The following is a 17,922-nucleotide window of genomic DNA, read 5'->3' on the forward strand; positions in this document are numbered from 1 at the left end:
GTGATGAATGAAATTAAAATAAATGATTCATTGATTTATAATGAATCAAAAAAATATGTAGCGGGGTACATAATAAAAAAAAATTAAAGCTAACATTTTCAGGACGTGTAAGACTTGCATGCGTGATTTATGTAGTTCAGAAGTTGATATGCAATCTTTCAATTATGAAGTTGATTATACAAAAAATCATTATTTCATCCCAACGATAATTTCCACAATTTAATGGCAGATATTTATCATTTGATTGTAGCATGCTTACGTGATGGCCCAGAATCAAATGTATTATATAAAAAAATAAAGTTTATGATTAATTGTACTAATTAATTGTATTGTATTTGACTGCACGGTTGGTGCGGTTGCTGGGTAACTGGCTGCCGCGCAACGGGTAGCGGGTTTGATTCCCGCACGGAGCAACTCTTTGTATGATCCAAAAATTGTTGTTTCGGGTCTGGGTGTCATGTGCATGTGAAATTGTATGTTTTTAAACGCACCCACGACACAGGAGAAAATCCTAATGTGGGGCAAAGTTTTTTAAAAGAAAAAAAACATGGTGCATGTGATTATAATATAATAACCTGTATAAAACACAAAGAGTTGTTGATTGACTTTATTAACAATATTGCAATCAAGTTGATTATACACAGTTGGTTACAGGGGTAAACAGAATTTTAAAGGGCAAAATAATGACATTCGATAAGAATGACCATGTCAAACAGCAAGCTTATGATTACTTAAAAAGAAACCAATAAATAATCTTTTTAATTTACAATATTATATTATTCATCTAAACTAACACATTATTTACAACTTAATAATACCAAAAAAAAGGAATAAAAACTAACTTAAAACTAAAATAAAGGCGTTAGGCGTGGTTAGGCGTCGAAGTACTCGTCCGCATCGCAAATAAATAATAAATATAATAAATCGTTAATAAATAATTAAATCAATTACGTTGTTTTATTAAAAAATAGTACCAGTATAATATAAAATTACTTGATATAATACTACATTGATTGAAATAAATATTCTAACTCTGATTTATAGTTAGAATATAAATTTCAGTCAATGTAGTATTATTCAAGATTAAATAAGTTAAAAAGCAACAAAAAGTAGTCTGTAGTCTGGCGTATTTTATTGGTACTAAACGACAGCCACGCCACCTGGTGCTCAAGGTCTAGAAACTTATTTTTGAATCCTAGAGTTGCGTATCTATTCCCGTATAAGTGTATAATCTATGGACAGTACTGTCACAAAAATATATAAAAGAACGTGATATTTTATATTATTTTAATTGTATATTATAATCCTTTAATTAACAAATTAAACATGTCGGATAACAAGGAAGTTGACAAATCTAATGTCGACCCGGAATTGGACGATTTACTTGAAAGTAAGTTGGTTTATTTTCGTAAAGGTAAAAATTTACTTCTTGGACCGTTGAATTGAGGGGGGAGGGTTAGGAACCCCCTGTAAATGGGGGGGGGGGGTGCGACGGCCCGTAGCTTTTGAGAAATTCGAAAATAAAAATTTTGAGTTTATATTGACTCAGATGTACTACAATAATAAAGATTTAAGTAAAAAGTTTGTAAAAAAATCATTTCTTATTGTGACTGCTCCGGCGCTGCGGGAAGTGCAGCCCTTTCGCCCTTGCGTAACAAAGTAGAGGTGCATACGGTCGCCTCAGCCGCTCCGGCTCTCACATGCACCTCTACTTTGTTACAGCGGGCGAGGGCTCTCCCTCCGCGCCTCCGATTTTATAAAAACACTCTAGGGGTGTCACAGACAGCCCCACGTGGGAGTCGGGGTAGACTGATTCGGTTTTGTGACTAAATTTGACCTAAAATTTAATAATTCTATTAAAATTTTTTTGGTAATCAATATTCTATTAATAAATGTATACGCCAGTGAGCCAGTCAGTAAAGTCCTCTTTATTTTTACCCGACTGCGCCAGAAGGAGGGTTATGTTTTTCGAGAGTATGTATGTATGTATGTATGTTTGTATAATTGTTTGACACGCTCTACAGCCTAAACGGCTTGATGTATTTGGCTTGAGAGGTGTCGTTAGATTCGTATTTACTGTGAGAGTGACACTGGATATTTCAAAATAATAAAACAAAAGAAAAAAAAGTTTTTTTATTTATTAATGTCTGAATGCTTTATTTAAACCTCTCCACTGGCTCCCGATTCGCTGAGTATGTGTGTTGTGTACCGTCACCTGCAATAAAGCGTTGCTCTGGATCGCTGTGGTTCACTCTTTTGAGTATATATCCATGTTCTGGAAGACTAAGGTAGGTTCTCCAATCAGATGGGGCCCAGTAGGGCTGATGCCTGATCCGGAGCTGCGGACAACGTAAAAGGTTACCGGGGCTCCGGCTCAAAGCAGGAGAAGGAACGGGGTGGTGTTTAGTCAGTAAGAGTCTGACACTCCCTCCCGCCTCACCCAGGGCGGGAGAAGTCATTGGATGATTTTCCCCCCTCAAAAAAAAAAGGCTCCCCAATAATCTGTGTGGATTACTGAGCCTACCTCTACATGTTTTTCAATTAATGGTATTAACAGTACAATTGACCTTTGATTATCCGGACACACCTCTAGTCTTAAATCATCAATATCCAGCATGCCTATAATCCAGTGAACCTCGATATGGCTGCCCCAGTTATATTTCCTCCTCAATGAAGCGGAATTGGAACACTGGGGCTTCTTAGGCGCCATGGTTGTCAAAATTTGTCAAGTTTGGTAAACAATAAATTGGTAAACAATAACAATGAAAATGGCGTCGTAAATTACGTTTCGTTGCTCTGCAATTTCACATCGCGAAACTAAATTAAAATTGAAAGGTTATTTCAATGAAAAAATTAATTTAAATTTACACCCATTTTCGAAAATATACCTAATATTATTTGTGCATCTATACATATATATATATGTTACGGTAAATCTGATTAATAGAAAATCTTACAAAATTATTAATAATAACCTCGCGTTTTGGTAAATGTGAATAATCGATCGAAATTTATTACTTTTAGTAGTAATTATTAATAATTCACGACACATATTGGTGAAAGTAATAAAATTTATATAAACCCAATGTTTTTTGACCAGCATGTATTTATTTATAATATTAATCACTTTACGATTATATTAATTAGAGATCACACAAACAAGGTTACTTGTACTTGCTTTAAACCGTTGTTGTCAACGGACAGCTGCGGACTACCTAGCGGGTTTACCGGGGCTCCGGCTCGAAAAGCAGGAGTAGGAACGGGGTGGTTTTTAGTTAGTAAAAGTCTGACACTCCCTCTCGCCTCGCCAAAAAGGGCACATTTATCACAAAATTAACAATAAAAACCTTTTAAAAATCTAATCTACCTTCAAACTTATGCAAAAAAGTCTATCATGGTACATAAAATTGTAACTAAAATAAAATTAAACAATTATTGTTTCATTAACTAAATCAACACGAATCCTAAAAGCAATCATCAACAATCATTTTTGGTTTGCCTGTAAATCTTCTGTAGCTCCTATAAATGCATCAAATTAAAATTTTAAAAGTATTATCATAGAATTCAACAAATATTTGCTGTGGCTAAACCAAAGTATGGACGTCAACCCGTACAAATAAATATATAAATATGCCGTTTAAATTTAAATAAAAATAACATCTTGGCCACTTATTACATTTATTACTACTAGGGTAAAATTATTAATAATAAGCGACAAATGTGATTAATTTATCACATTATTTACCTCGAGTTTCGGTAATTATTAATAATAGTAGATAATTATTAATAATTTTCAATTATTCACTCTTACCGTAACATATATTATTATATGTGTAACAGATTAATAAATAAAAAAAAAAAAAAAAGCAGGGGGTGTTACTGGATCGGTACCAAACCCAAATATGTGATTAAAAATTTTTAGCTGTCTGTCTGTCTGTCTGTCTGTCTGTATGTTAAGGCATCATGTGAAAACTAACGGTTCGATTTCAATGAAACTTGGTATAATTATGCAGTAGAACTCCAATTATCCGAACTCCGACTATCCGAATCGCCGATTATCCGAATCACAAAAATTGTCCAAAAAAGTCTAAGTGCGCTATTATTCTCCCCCACGAAGCCAGTGTTTGCGCGTCAAGTCTTGACTTGACTTGTCTTAACTTGCCGTTGTGCCTACACTGACTTACCCCCGCAATTTAATTCAATAAAAAAATAGTGCAATATCAAAACGTAGCTTTTATTCTCTTCAATGTCTGATCCTAATAACTTTGTATCAATTAGCAGTATAAAAAATCACATTTATTTTAGTATTTGTTATGATAACCAAGTAAGTTGACTTTGAATTTGACTTCAGTGCTGTCAATCTGTTGTGTTTTTCGTCAAAATGACAGATATTATTCGCTTTGTTCTTTTGCATTATGCAGTAGAACTCCAATTTTTCTAAGTCTTCGAATCGCCGATTATCTGAATCACAAAAATTGTCCAAAAAACTAAGTGCGCTATTATTCTCCCCCACGAAGCCAGTGTTTGCGCGTCAAGTCTTGACTTGACTTGTCTTAACTTGCCGTTGTGCCTACACTGACTTGCAATTTAATTCAATAAAAAAATAGTGCAATATCAAAACGTAGCTTTTATTCTCTTCAATGGAAGGTTTCCCGGTCCCCATTCAGTCAACTGCAGTTTATGTGCGTGGGAAAATACATAGTAGACGACATTAGTAGAAAAACATAATTTTGCAATATATTATATGCGAAAATAACAGTTCTGAATTCCAGGGTTTTTATTAATCTTTAATATCTGCTGCAACTGACTACGAGTGGAAACGCTTAAATACCTGTAACAGTAGATTGTACTGTGCACGAATAATTTTGACTATTATTTGGTTTTTCAGCAAAACAAGCGTTTCCGCAAGTTGAAATTTTGCGTAAAGCCTCCTTAGGCCAAGACCTCTTTGCCATAAAATCGCCATGGAGTAAACATTAGCCCATAATTTAAGTCAAATTGATGTTATAGTTTACTGAATGGAAAAATCTACATGGTCTTACAAAAATTCTGAAAAAAGCTGTAATTTTCTATATTTACATTTCCTATGTCTCGTTTGAGACTTATAACACTGTAATTATGCTATACTAGCTTCTGCCAGCGGATACCCGCAAATTAATAAAAAGTTCTTTATCTTCTATTCTTACTGATATGAACTATTAAATCAAACATATATTATTAGCTGAACTGTTTGTTCAAAAATAGCCAAAGTCCCATACAAATTGGTCAATCTCCTTTCATCCCAATACCTTCAGCTGTTTTGATGTGATTGAATAACAAACTTACAGACAAACTTACAAACCTTCACATTTATAATATTAGGAAGATTTAACATTAAATATCGTGAGTAAACCAGGGCTTATAATTTCTTAATTATAGGTTTGAAATATCGAACTTGCATTAAGCAAGCGTGGTGATTAATGCTCAAACCTTCTCCGTGTGAGACGAGGCTTTGGTCAGCAGTGGCCACTTAGTTTACTTACCACTTAAGTCAGTGGTGAAAAAAAGAAGAAAAGGCCACATGCAGGTGCTGATATTAACACCAAGTAACATTGTTTCCAGGTGCTCTCCAAGACATGACGAAGAAGCAGGCGGGCGCTGCGGCGGAGGGCTCCGGCGAGGTGCCCTCCAACATGTGGAGCGAGGAGTTCATCAAAGAGGCTGCGGCACAGTTCGAGAGCAACATGTCGGCCATATTCAGCAGATTCAGTGGCGTGCCTGGTAGGAAATGTAAAATGTCATCACTAAAACATAATAGGGACGATGACAGGGTGTTAAGTTGAAAATCTATTTAGTCCGTCACTTAGATAATGAAAAAATATTACACAAGTATTATTTTTACCGACTTCGAAAAAAGGAGGAGGTTCTCAATTCGACTGTATTTTTTTTTATGTTTGTTACCTCGTAACTTGCGACTGGGTGCACCGATTTTCATGATTCTTTTATTTGAAAGCTGGTGCTTCCCGTATGGTCTCATTATCACCATTTCAATATCTGATGATGGAATCTTGTAGAAATCGGGGGAACTCTTCAATAAATAACAGCAGATTAGCCGTGATTGTTGCTATAGCATATCTAAGCATTGTTTACGCCATCACACAACATAAATCACGCCTGTACTCACTACAAAGGTTATAAAAACTATTTCGAAAAAAAAATTTTTCAAGGCCATTTACAACGTTTTACAAAAAACTCAATACTGAAACTAAAATAAACATAATTAGATAGTTCTGATGAGATATTCGGTTACATGAACAAAACTCTTTAAATTTCATGCGTCCTAAAGTCCTAATTACGTTAGCTGAACCGTGGTCGCGGTACTGTCCCTGGGTAACCGTGACCCTGAAAACGTAAAGGGCTATTGAAGGAACACTGTGGATGAGTATGACTGTCAGTATAAGTCTGGCAGTCCCTCCCGCTCCACCCAGGGTGGGAGGACTCATTGGATGATTTGCCTCGTAATAAAAAAAAGGTGTAAAAAAAAAAGGTATAACTTATGTACTACTAAAAGACAGATTTCGTAGTCGTGTCATTTCCTGCAACGATCTATCGTCGTGTGGTTTATTTTCTAGTAATAGCTCCTTTTTTTTTTTGAGGGTGGAAATCATCCAATGACTTCTCCCGCCTTGGGCGAGGCGAGAGGGAGTGTCAGACTCTTACTGACTAAAAACCACCCCGTTTCTTCTCCTGCTTTTCGAGCCGGAGCCCCGGTAAACCCGCTAGGTAGTCCGCAGCTAACCTCACTAGGGATAGACTATTATTATATCACTACCTAACACCATGTACACGACAATTTTTTTTTGTGTCGAATTTAAGACATAATGTGCAAAGTGGTATCTCATTTTTAACCGACTTCAAAAAAGGAGGAGGTTCTCAATTCGACCGTATTTTTTTCATGTATGTTAATCCATATCTCCGGCAGTTATAGACCGATTTGAGAAATGATTTTTGTGTTTGAAAGAATAAGATGTCAGTGTGGTCCCATATTTTTTTTTTTAAAGTCTGACCATAAATTAATGTGGAAGATAATCCAGGGAACTCCTCAAAAATGAACAGAATGTGCTCTGCGTTTGAGTTTAAGTGATGTATATTAGCTTATCTTTCTGAGTAACCATAAAATTCAGGACAGATAGTAGCATATCTGGTATAGAATGATGGGTAGCTTGATGTGCTGTCTGATTTACATGTGTATGTAGGTACCTAATCATTAATCTAAACTAAAACATTATTTACAACTTAAAAATACCAAAAAAATAAGGAATAAAAACTAACTTAAAACTAAAATAAAGGCAATAGGCGTGGTTAGGTGTGGTTAGGCGTCGAAGTACTCGTCCGCATCGCTGTCATTGGGGAACGTTCCCAGAAGACTGGCCGCATTGCCACGTTGTATGGCAATGCTTATCTTTTGACCGAAGAAATAGCCAGCCTTCTGGTCACGCGTAGAGTCGAATAGCTTATGTGCAATTTCTTTATATAGAGAATGTGCACCAGGACCCCATGGCCCAAGTGTTTCGACCCCAAACGGCTCAAAACAATAATTGCCAACTAAGTTAGAATATTTGCGCCGCTTGAGGTCCTCTGCCGCGGAAGCAGCCGCACCAGCGCATGCAGCAGTACTTAGAAGGTGAGATGGCGCAAGGGTGTCTACACACGTAGCGTCCCACACCAAAGGCCTACCCATCTTCCAAGGCAGCAACGACATACCATCTGGTCTCTTGCCATCATCACGTACCAAACCATTAGGTCTAATACGGCTGGTACGCCGGCTGAGGCGAGAGCACGACGAATAATGTCGTTGATGCTGGCATGACGACTTATGCGGCCTGCACTTCTACGACATGAAAGACCATGGTGTCCCGAGCCATCGACTCTTTCTCCACAGTGGCAACAATGCGGAGAGACACAGGGAGCACTCAACCGTAAGCACACAGCTAGCCGGAACATAATGTCATCCAACATAGTTCCTATGTAGGGTGACGGGAGCGCCTGAAGCCACAAACCTGATTCCCACTCTCCCACAGCCAATAAGCGAGCTCGCTCTGCAGCATTAGAAGAAGAGTTGATTAATGACTCACGAATAATACTGCACAGCGGCACGTCCCATTGTCTCTGAGAAGAAGGGTGAACAGGTAAATCAGTAAGTGGACAGGCCATTTTCCAAGCTTCCACTGCATCAGTCAAACACGGCACCTCAAAACTAGCCTGATGGAGAAAGAATTTTCCTGACTAATTCAGAGGTACTGTGGACCGATGAGAGAAATGCTGGTAAGCTAATACTTGAAATTTTGCGGACGCCGAGCCCACCCATGCGAATGGGAAGGGTAGCTTGTTGCCAAGCACGGTCATCCAAAGCCACATTAAGTATGAATGATAATGTGTGTCTGATAATTTTGTCTACATTTTCCAAAATATGTGAATTTTTCCATATATGAGATGCGCGGAGAACATAAGTAAATTTTGGTCCAAAACAACAATACCGAATCAGAGTGAAAGCCGAATGTGAGTTGATTTTGTGTAGTCTATCCGAAATATTATTGAAATTTTCTATTTTGTCTTCGATGAATGAAGGAAAACATTCATCGAATATTGGGGAACCTAGGAGGTGAAGTGAATTTTTATCCTTAATTTTGATATTGGGAGCTATTTCCTGAAATTTTGATAATTTTGATTTATTTTCCTTATTTTTTTGGTATTTTTAAGTTGTAAATAATGTTTTAGTTTAGATTAATAATTATTCCTAGCTACTTAATTTTATCTATTAATTTAATCACTTATGTAAAATACCTAATAAATTTCTCTTTAAATCTTCATAATACCTAATCTGTTTGTGTTTGACAAAGGCATATCTCTGGCAGTTATAGTCCGATTTGAGAAATTCTTTTTGTGTTTGAAAGAGTACGATGTCAGTGTGGTCCCATATAATTGTTTTCAAAGTCTGACTATAAATGTGGAAGATAATCCAGGGAACTCCTTAAAAATGAGCAGAATGAGCTCTGCGTTTACATTTAAGTGATGCATACTAGCTTATCTTTCTCAGTAACCATAAAATTCAGGACAGATAGTAGTATATCTGGTATAGAATGATGGGTAGCTTGATGTGCTGTCTGAGTTACATGACTGTATATGTAGGTATCTACCTAATCTGTTTGTGTGTTTGACAACTAACTATGTATGTGGCTTATGAACAGGTTACTGTCAGCTGTTGGCTCAGCAGATCATAAGTAAAGGTATCAGGTTAATATACATTTGAAAATAATGTACCTACTTGTGCGTCAATATGGATAGATATTAATATTATTGATATAAACGGCGCTGTCTCATATGAGCAACGCGTTTAATAGGTCTACCCATACTCAAATAAGTAATTCACTAAAAATCAAGAAATAAAAAACTTATTATGTTATCGGCTTACTCACGTAACGTTTTGACGAGGAACTCGACTAGTTTACATGATACCGTGCGACTGTGGCTCGAGTTACATCGGGGAAACTCGCCGCAACATCACAACCAGACTCAAAGAACACATACGCAGTGTGAAGAACAGGGACACCCATACATCGGCAGTAGCCGAGCATGCTTGTAGCGCGGGTACGGCTCACTTCCTTCGCTTCGACAAGGTCTCCGTACTAGCGAGGGAGAAATACTTTGTACCGCGGAAAGTACGTGAGGCCATCGAAATAAGTCGCCGTCCCAACTTCAACAGAGACGGTGGCTGGGCATTACCACCTGCCTGGAAGCCGAGTCTACAATCTGCGTCAACCTACAATGTTGCGGGTCTGGAGTGTGACACAGTGAGCGCGGTATGTGGCACCGTTTTTGCACCGACCCGAGAATCGAATCTAACACCTGCGCAGCCGCCGGCGAACGAGTCTAACGAGCCAACATCGTCGCGCGCGCCAGATAGTGCGCGCGATTCCAGACAGAGGGCGCGATGGGCGCGATCCTCGAATCGCCAGTAGCAGCGCGACAATCGCCGCGTCGTGTGTCGCGGAATGCTGCTCATGAATATGAGCCTCTAGCATGGCTTGAAACTAGTCGAGTTCCTCGTCAAAACGTTACGTGAGTAAGCCGATAACATAATAATTAATTTAGTATGTCTCACGAAAGTTACAATAAAATCAAAAAACAATTTTAACAAAAAAAAAACAAATTAATATGCACTAAAAAGTAAAAAAAATAATTGCGTATTTTTCGACAACTTAATAGATCAACTAACTTTACTAACTCATCTCACACATTATAATGTAAGTAGGTACAATTATTGTTATTTTTGGAGTTTGTGTCAGCCTAGGAAACGCCAACAACTAGCACGGCACGGGCGGAGTGGTGGTTAACTACCTACTTACAACTGGTGTAAAACTGTAATGTTTTGTTGTGATAATAGGTAAATAACAAACCCATCTTAGTTGGCTGACACCGACTCCAGAAGTAACAATAATTGTACCTACTTACATTATAATGTGTGTGATGAGTTAGTAAAGTTAGTTGATCTATTATTAAGTTGTCGAAAAATTCGCAATAATTTTTTTACTTTTTAGTGCATATTAATTTGTTTTGGAATATTTATTTTTTGCACGGCACGGCACGGCATGGCACGGCCAAGGATTTTAATACAAATTAAGTTATTTTGAACCTTATTTCAATGAATTTAGAATTTATGTTACTTTATTTTGATACCACGATGCCGCAGCATGCTACGGCACGCCGCGGGATGCCGTACCGTGCCATGCCGTGCCGTGCCGGCAGTGGGCGCCGGCCTTTAGAAAGCATTCAAAAGTTGGCAGCAGCTTTAGAAAAGAAAACATTTTCGTAAGGACCCTCAAACATGGGCACATTATTATAGCATCGGTCCACTCTTTGTAGCTTGGGAGACAAGGCGGGAAAAGGTATAGGAGAATTTTCCCCCCTCAAAAAAAGAAGAAAAGGCCCCCAAAAAAATTTTATACCGCAAAGGAACGCTACGCCCTTGAAGATCAATAATGACAACGCCACATGCAGGTGCTGATATTAACACCAAGTAACATTGTTTCCAGGTGCTCTCCAAGACATGACGAAGAAGCAGGCGGGCGCTGCGGCGGAGGGCTCCGGCGAGGTGCCCTCCAACATGTGGAGCGAGGAGTTCATCAAAGAGGCTGCGGCACAGTTCGAGAGCAACATGTCGGCTATATTCAGCAGATTCAGTGGCGTGCCTGGTACGAAATGTAAAATGTCATCACTAAAACATAATAGGGACGATGACAGGGTGTTAAGTTGAAAATCTATTTAGTCCGTCACTTAGATAATAAAAAAATATTACACAAGTATTATTTTATTTTGTCATATAAGACAATGGTACTGATAAGTTAAAACAAATAGAAGTTTAGGAGTGGAAGTAAAGATACGTATAAAATGCACCTAAAAGTGACATCACGCGATATTTCAAATCGATATAACTATCTTTGAAAGAATTCATGTGTAATGTTTTAAAAGAATCTACAAGACGGACATTAAAATTAGTTATCTACCCCTATTCTTTTTTTTCAGAGGTCCAAATAACACAGGAGCAGATTGCACAGACGTTCACAAAAATGGCAGGTATGTTTGTAACTTTTTTAATATACTAGCTACATGCGCGCAGTTTCACTCGCTGCTCCGCCGGACGGATACCCGCAACACCAGACGCGTTACAAGTGCGTTGCTGGCCTTTGCGTGCCAAGGAATTTAAGGGTTGTTGGGGAATCGGGGATTGGGAAAGGTGGTAATTGGGTCTCCGGTGATCTCACACAACGCAAGTGTTGTTTCACGTCGGTTTTCTGTGTTGTCGTGGTATCACTCCGATCGAGCCGGCCCATTCGTGCCGAAGCATGGCTCTCCCACACTTATTTTGGAACTTTACTTTGTATTGTGATAAAAATAACAACTAATGAGTATACAAAAAAAGTTTCTTTGGGAAAGTTGTTTGCAATCATGAGTACAATCACGTGTTTAAATATCGTTCACCCTATATAATATATAATGATCAATATCTGGTTTTCAGAGGCAGCAGCTCATGTGCTAAAACCTGAAGGTGCTCCTGAGGAGGCTGGAGTACCTTCCGTAGCGGCAGTAGACCCTGAGGTCCAAGGGAATATAGATGAGGTAAGCAAACACCTCACATCAACAACCTATAAGTGTCCACTGCTGAGCAAAGGCCTCTTCTCACACGGAGAAGGTTTGAGCATTAATCACCACGCTTGCTCAATGTGGGTTGGCTATTTCAAACTTGTAATAAGAAATTATAAGCCCAGGTTTCCGCACGATGTTTTCCTTCACCGTTTGTCAGTGGTGTCTAAAATAAATAATCTTAGATAGTACATATAACTCGGAAGTGTTTTTACGCTATAAGCCTGTAAACGAGCACACGGATCACCTGATGTTAAGCAATCGCCGCCGCCCGTAGACACTTAAAACACCAGAGGCGTTACAAGTGCGTTACCGGCCTTTTGGGGGTTGGAAATTAAGGGCTGTTGGGGAATCGGGGATTGGAAAGATTGGTAACCTCACTCACACAACGCAACCGTTGTATCACGTCGGTTTTCTGTGAGGCAGTGGTATCACTCCGGTCGAGCCGACCCATTCGTGCCGAAGCATGGCTCTCCCACACTTCACTCAGTCATATTAGTACTTGCCATATTTCAAACTCGTGCTTTTGGTGATACTTTTACAAATGCCAAAGTCGTGATGTTATTCCATATCGTTGCAGGTATCAACAGCGATATCAAAGACTATGAAGAACTTGAACACTAACTCCGAAACACTGAATACTCCTTTCAACGACCAGGATCTAGCCAGTATGTTTAACAACATCACTCTCGGTGAAGGCCAGGTATGTGCTGAGAATATTTGTTACATCTTTATATATTATTGATACAAGCTTCTGCTCGCGCCTTCGCTTACGCTCTTTTAAGGGGATAGGGGTATATTTACAAAAATATAGGCAATATATTTTTGTTAGTCACTTTAATTTCATAAACATTTAGAATAAAAATCCGCGTCAAATTTTTTACTTTCTGCCTCAAAACATTCCGATACGCTCCATACAAACTTCCACCCCTGAAACCTAAATTTGTAGGAATCCCTAACCTAAGTGATAATAGGTTAGTTTAGGTACTTCCTCAGGTAACTTTTAATTAAGAGATGGTTTAGTGGGTGGTTGGTGAAAACAGCCATAAATATACAAAGAGACAGATAGCGGCAAGCCCTCCACTACCTCCCATACCGCTGCAACTCCCGTAAGCCAGGATCTACAGTAGATACAACCATGAAAACACCGGAACACTGAAGTCCGGCGCGTCCCAGGGAAATTAATTACTATCTTGGATCCCGCAACGAAACAAATCAGAAGATGTTATTAAAGGAGAAGAAAAGAACAGATAGCGGCAGCGAGATATAAGGGTCGCGTCTCTCTAAGGGAGACTCGGATGTGCCGAGACAGGCGTCGCACCGTGAGGACTCCGGGACCCGGTGCCCCCTAAACAGGTGCTGAGGGTGGCCACCGCGGTGATTTTACTTAGGTAAAAATCCCACACTCCCTAGTCTTTCTCCACAAAAAGCTAGGCGCCTTTTGAAGATGTGTCTCAGTCTCTCTAAGTCTGCAGGACAAAGGCCTCCCTACCCTCCTTCCACTCCTCTCTGTTCAGAGCTTTCTGCGGCCAATCCTTATCGTAGGTGTCAAGTTCGTCCCGCCATCTCCTTCTGGGCCTGCCGCGACGTCTGTTGACGTTGAGCGGGCTCCACTCAGTTGAGAGTCTTGTCCACCGCTCGTCCGACATGCGGCAGACATGTCCAGCCCAGTTCTATTTTAAACTTGCAGCTTTTTGACCGTTTTGGTGTAGTAATTATATTATTATGTTTCCCATTCCAGCAAGAAGGCAACATGTTCGTGCCGTTCATGCAGGGCATGATGCAGTCCCTCTTCTCCAAGGAGGTGCTGTATCCCTCCCTGAAGGACCTGGTGGACAAGTACCCCGCGTGGCTCGCTGACAACAAGGGCAAGATCGACCAGAGTGAATATGAGAGGTGAGGTATCAGTAGCCTATGGTTATAATAACTATCGTGAGATATGCTAAATTAATTAAAAATCACGGTTAACTCACGTATATTAATGGAGACACAGCTGGACAAGGGGTCTCGCGTTCGATTCCCGATTCGGGCAAAGTATTACTGTTTTTTTTTTTAGAAAATACCTCAATTGTGGCATGGTGTCTGAAATTGTGTCCAGTATATAAGCCCGCCACTACCTCTCATACCGCTGCAACTCCTGTGCGCCAGGATCTACAGTAGATACAACCATGAAAACACCGGAACATTGAAGTCCGGCGCGTCCCAGAGACATGAATGACTGTCTTGGATCCCGCAACGAAATAAATCAGAAGATGTCATTAGAGGAGAAGAACACAACAGTTTCCACTTCCCTCGGTGAATTTAATGCAGGAGACAGAATGGCTTAAGTCTAAAGGCACAAAGAGACTCCACAACTGGGAGAAGAAGCCCAGTCGATATATCGTAATATAGATATAGTATAAGATATTAATCAATCCTCATCCCACTTCCAGGTTTGAGAAGCAGCAGAAGCTAATGGAACAGGTGTGTGCTGAGCTGGAACCGGAGCAGGAGTCAGACCCTGACGACGTCAAGAGGAAGAGGTTCAAAGTCGTACTCGATCTGATGCAGAAAGTAAGTCAAAAGTCAAAGAAAAATATTTTTTTCAACTACCTAAATCATTCACTTCAACAAAATTATATAGAATTGCATGTCAGTCTGTCTGTCAGTGAAGCTAGAGCTAGCTACATGGAGAAAAACGAACAAGAATCTCCATCGTTACTCTTGCTTCTACCGGTAGCTTTTTTTATGAAACACGTAAACGAGCAAACGGATCACCTGATGGTAAGCAATGTCCGCCGCCCATGGACACTTAAAACATAAGAGGCGTTACAAGTGAGTTGGCGGCCTTTTGGGGGTTAGTAATGTAAGGGTTGTTGGGGAATCGGGGATTAGGAAGGAAGGATAATTAGGAAGGGTCTCCGGTAACCTCACTCTCATAATGCAAGCGTTGTTTCACGTCGGTTTTCTATGAGGTCGTGGTATCACTCCGGTCGAGCCGGGCCATTCGCTCCATTCGGAGCAGGTTTCCGGAGCTGGGTCAGATCACCAAACATGGGGCCCAGTAGGGCTGATGTCTTATCCGGGGCTGCGGATTGCCAGGGTTCCGGCTCGACAGGCAAAAGTAGGAACGGGGTAGTTTTTAGTCAGTAAGATTCTGACACTCCCTCTCGCCTTGCCCTGGCGAAAGAAGTCATTGGATGATTTTCCCCCCTTAAAAAAAAGATATGTTAACTGACTTCAAATCTTCATTCCACAGATGAAAGACTTAGGCCAGCCCCCCACTGAGCTAGTAGGAGACATGGACCCCCCGCAGGGGTTCGCTTCCCCGACCGTGCCAGACGCGGCGCAATGCAACATCATGTAGTAAACCACACATTGGTAACATCACATTGAACCAATCAATTATATTACAATTATAAAATGACATATTTTTTGAACATGTATCGAAATTTCGATACCGAGTATGGTGCGACTCGAATTTCCAATTCTTGAATGGAAACTACTACTTAATTATACTAAATGGCTTGTAAAGTAAACAATTATGTTTTTTTAAGATGTATCGGAATTTCTTCCGCAATTAGAATTGTGTCCAGTATATGGCAATAGGCTCAGCCCCTATTACATGGGACTTATAACACAAATGGTGAAAAGTGGTTGTACATTGTATAGCGGCATTACGTGCCGTAATGTGCACTTCAGCCTACCCCTTCGTGGATAAAAGGCGTGACGATACGACGTTCGGAATTTCTACATCTAACAAACTTATTAAGTATCGAATTTCCGATACATTCATTCTTATGCATTTTGTATCGCATATTCTATGTTCATTTTATCGATAAAAATACAGAAGAGAGCTTGAAATATTACCCGAAAATATAGATCTTTTTATAATAACGTATCGTGAGACATACTGAATTAACTAAAAATCACGGTTTACTCACATACATTAATGCTAGAAAAGCTCTACTAGTTTCGAGTAGGCTACGCGACGTCGCCGCATCTGCGCACGCTGCAAAGTCAAAATCAAAATTATTTATTTCAAATAGACCAAGAAGGCACTTTTGAACGTCAAAGCTCATATGCTGTGCCGAGCTGTGACTGGAAACTAGTAGAGCTTTTCTCTATTAATGTATGTAAAGTAAACCTTGATTTTTAGTTAATTCCAGTAGGTAATACAACTCACCCCCTATTACATGGGACTTATAACACAAATGATGAAATATATATATACAAAAAAAGATAATGTTATGTTTTTTTGTAAGACTTGATTTGTTCAATGTAATGTTAATGCCTTATTTTAGTTCGTAGAAAATCCGTATACAATTTTAGGGAACAGAGAGTAAAGTTCCCTAAGAAAAGGAGGATCCTCCGACCAGGCGAGGTGATCAGCCTGGCGGGCTTTCTGCCCGACTGTTGTTCGTTGGGATTTTCTATCCGTGTTAATTCGCATGTAAACTTCGTATGTGCGATGCAGGATATTTGTGACGTCATCCGTTGATTTGCTCGTCTATAGTCTATGTGCGACTTCTGTCATCTGTCATTTGTCACTTGTCACTTGTCAGAGTGTCGCCACACAATATAGTAGCATTGTAATATAATTTTTAAATAAAATAAAAAGTTTTTCGATTGATTCACTCAACAACGATGTAGCGAGGTTGACTGTCCAGGCGTCACACGTACTTAGGTATCGTCATGAGCTAATGTTCACATGTAAACAGCAGCTCATGTAGTGTAGATGTCCAGTCAACAAGGATTTATTTCAACGTATTAACATTTATGAGTGTTTGCTAATGTCCTTAGGAGTTTTTATGGATGTTAGTTATTCATTTCTTTATTAAATTGAAGGTAAATTCTATTTAAAAGATAAATTATGTTGAAATAAGTGTTTTATCTTAAAACTAAAGCTTATTTATAGCGGGTCAGAGCCCATTCGTCCCCTAAAATTCGTCCCCCAGCATAACAGTTGTAGATTCGGCCCCTATATAGGTGCCTATTGGTCTCCTGGTAGAGGACCAATTAATATTTTAATTAAAAATATTATTTTTAAGGTACCTATTCGTCCCCTCTAATATACAGGGTGACTTTGCATTCGACGTATTCCTCTCGGGAGGTGATAATACAACTAATTTCATACAAAATTAGCCCTAAGCAAGGCTCGGATAGCGGTTAAATTTTCAAAGTTATTATGTACTTGTACGCAAAACCTTTACATTGGGTTTCGTTCGCGAAACCGATTTTTACAAAAACCGGTATTTGGAACAGTATTTTCATTTAGTTTTTTAGTTTTAAACAGTTTAAATCAATAAGTTAAATTTGTTAATACTAATAATGGCAGAAATATTATTCGTTGTTCAGATTATATTCAATAATTTCTTTCAACGTTTTGTGTCACTAATTTCGTCAATAAACCGATTCTTAAGAAAATTCGGATCGATATAAACCGGTATTAAACTATTTTAAACCGGTTCCTTGGTTTATTAGGTCCTTGAAACGTAAAATTATTTACAAAATATTCAACATTTTTGAATTTTGGTGAATTGATCACAAAAACATCAATAAATCAAAAACATACTGGTTCATTTTGTAGTTTTAGACTGTGCAGCAATGGTCGGATACATTGATTCTCAGTGCTGCGAAAACGGTTCAAGGTACCAAAAATATATGTTTGAAAGAATCATTCTTCTTGAAATTATCTAAAGAAAATGTTTTTAAGTTTAACTAACGAGCCAATTTCGACCCTGTAGATTCAACTGTCTTCAT

The 17,922-nt window shown here is 39.0% G+C and overlaps 1 protein-coding gene and 1 long non-coding RNA gene across 4 annotated transcripts in view; both read left to right on the forward strand.

Moving 5' to 3' along the window:
* The window catches only part of LOC126912046 (uncharacterized), an 83,128-nt gene that overhangs the window by 50,469 nt on the left and 14,737 nt on the right, over positions 1-17,922 (forward strand). The window lies entirely within an intron of this gene.
* LOC118280489 (peroxisomal biogenesis factor 19-like) lies at positions 1,238-16,739 on the forward strand. Of its 3 annotated transcripts, XM_035600562.2 has the most exons (9): positions 1,238-1,390; positions 5,602-5,760; positions 11,073-11,231; positions 11,563-11,613; positions 12,056-12,156; positions 12,761-12,883; positions 13,922-14,076; positions 14,613-14,733; positions 15,419-16,739. In XM_035600562.2, the coding sequence occupies exons 1-9, from the start codon at positions 1,327-1,329 to the stop codon at positions 15,524-15,526; spliced, it is 1,041 nt and encodes a 346-aa protein (XP_035456455.2). In that variant the 5' UTR covers positions 1,238-1,326; the 3' UTR covers positions 15,527-16,739. The 3 variants fall into 3 exon arrangements, with proteins under 3 accessions (XP_035456455.2, XP_050558165.1, XP_050558166.1); XM_050702208.1 differs by lacking the exon at positions 11,073-11,231; XM_050702209.1 differs by lacking the exon at positions 5,602-5,760.

Source organism: Spodoptera frugiperda, chromosome 21 (assembly GCF_023101765.2).
Source record: "Spodoptera frugiperda isolate SF20-4 chromosome 21, AGI-APGP_CSIRO_Sfru_2.0, whole genome shotgun sequence".
In the NCBI taxonomy this organism is placed as follows: Eukaryota; Metazoa; Arthropoda; class Insecta; order Lepidoptera; family Noctuidae; genus Spodoptera; species Spodoptera frugiperda.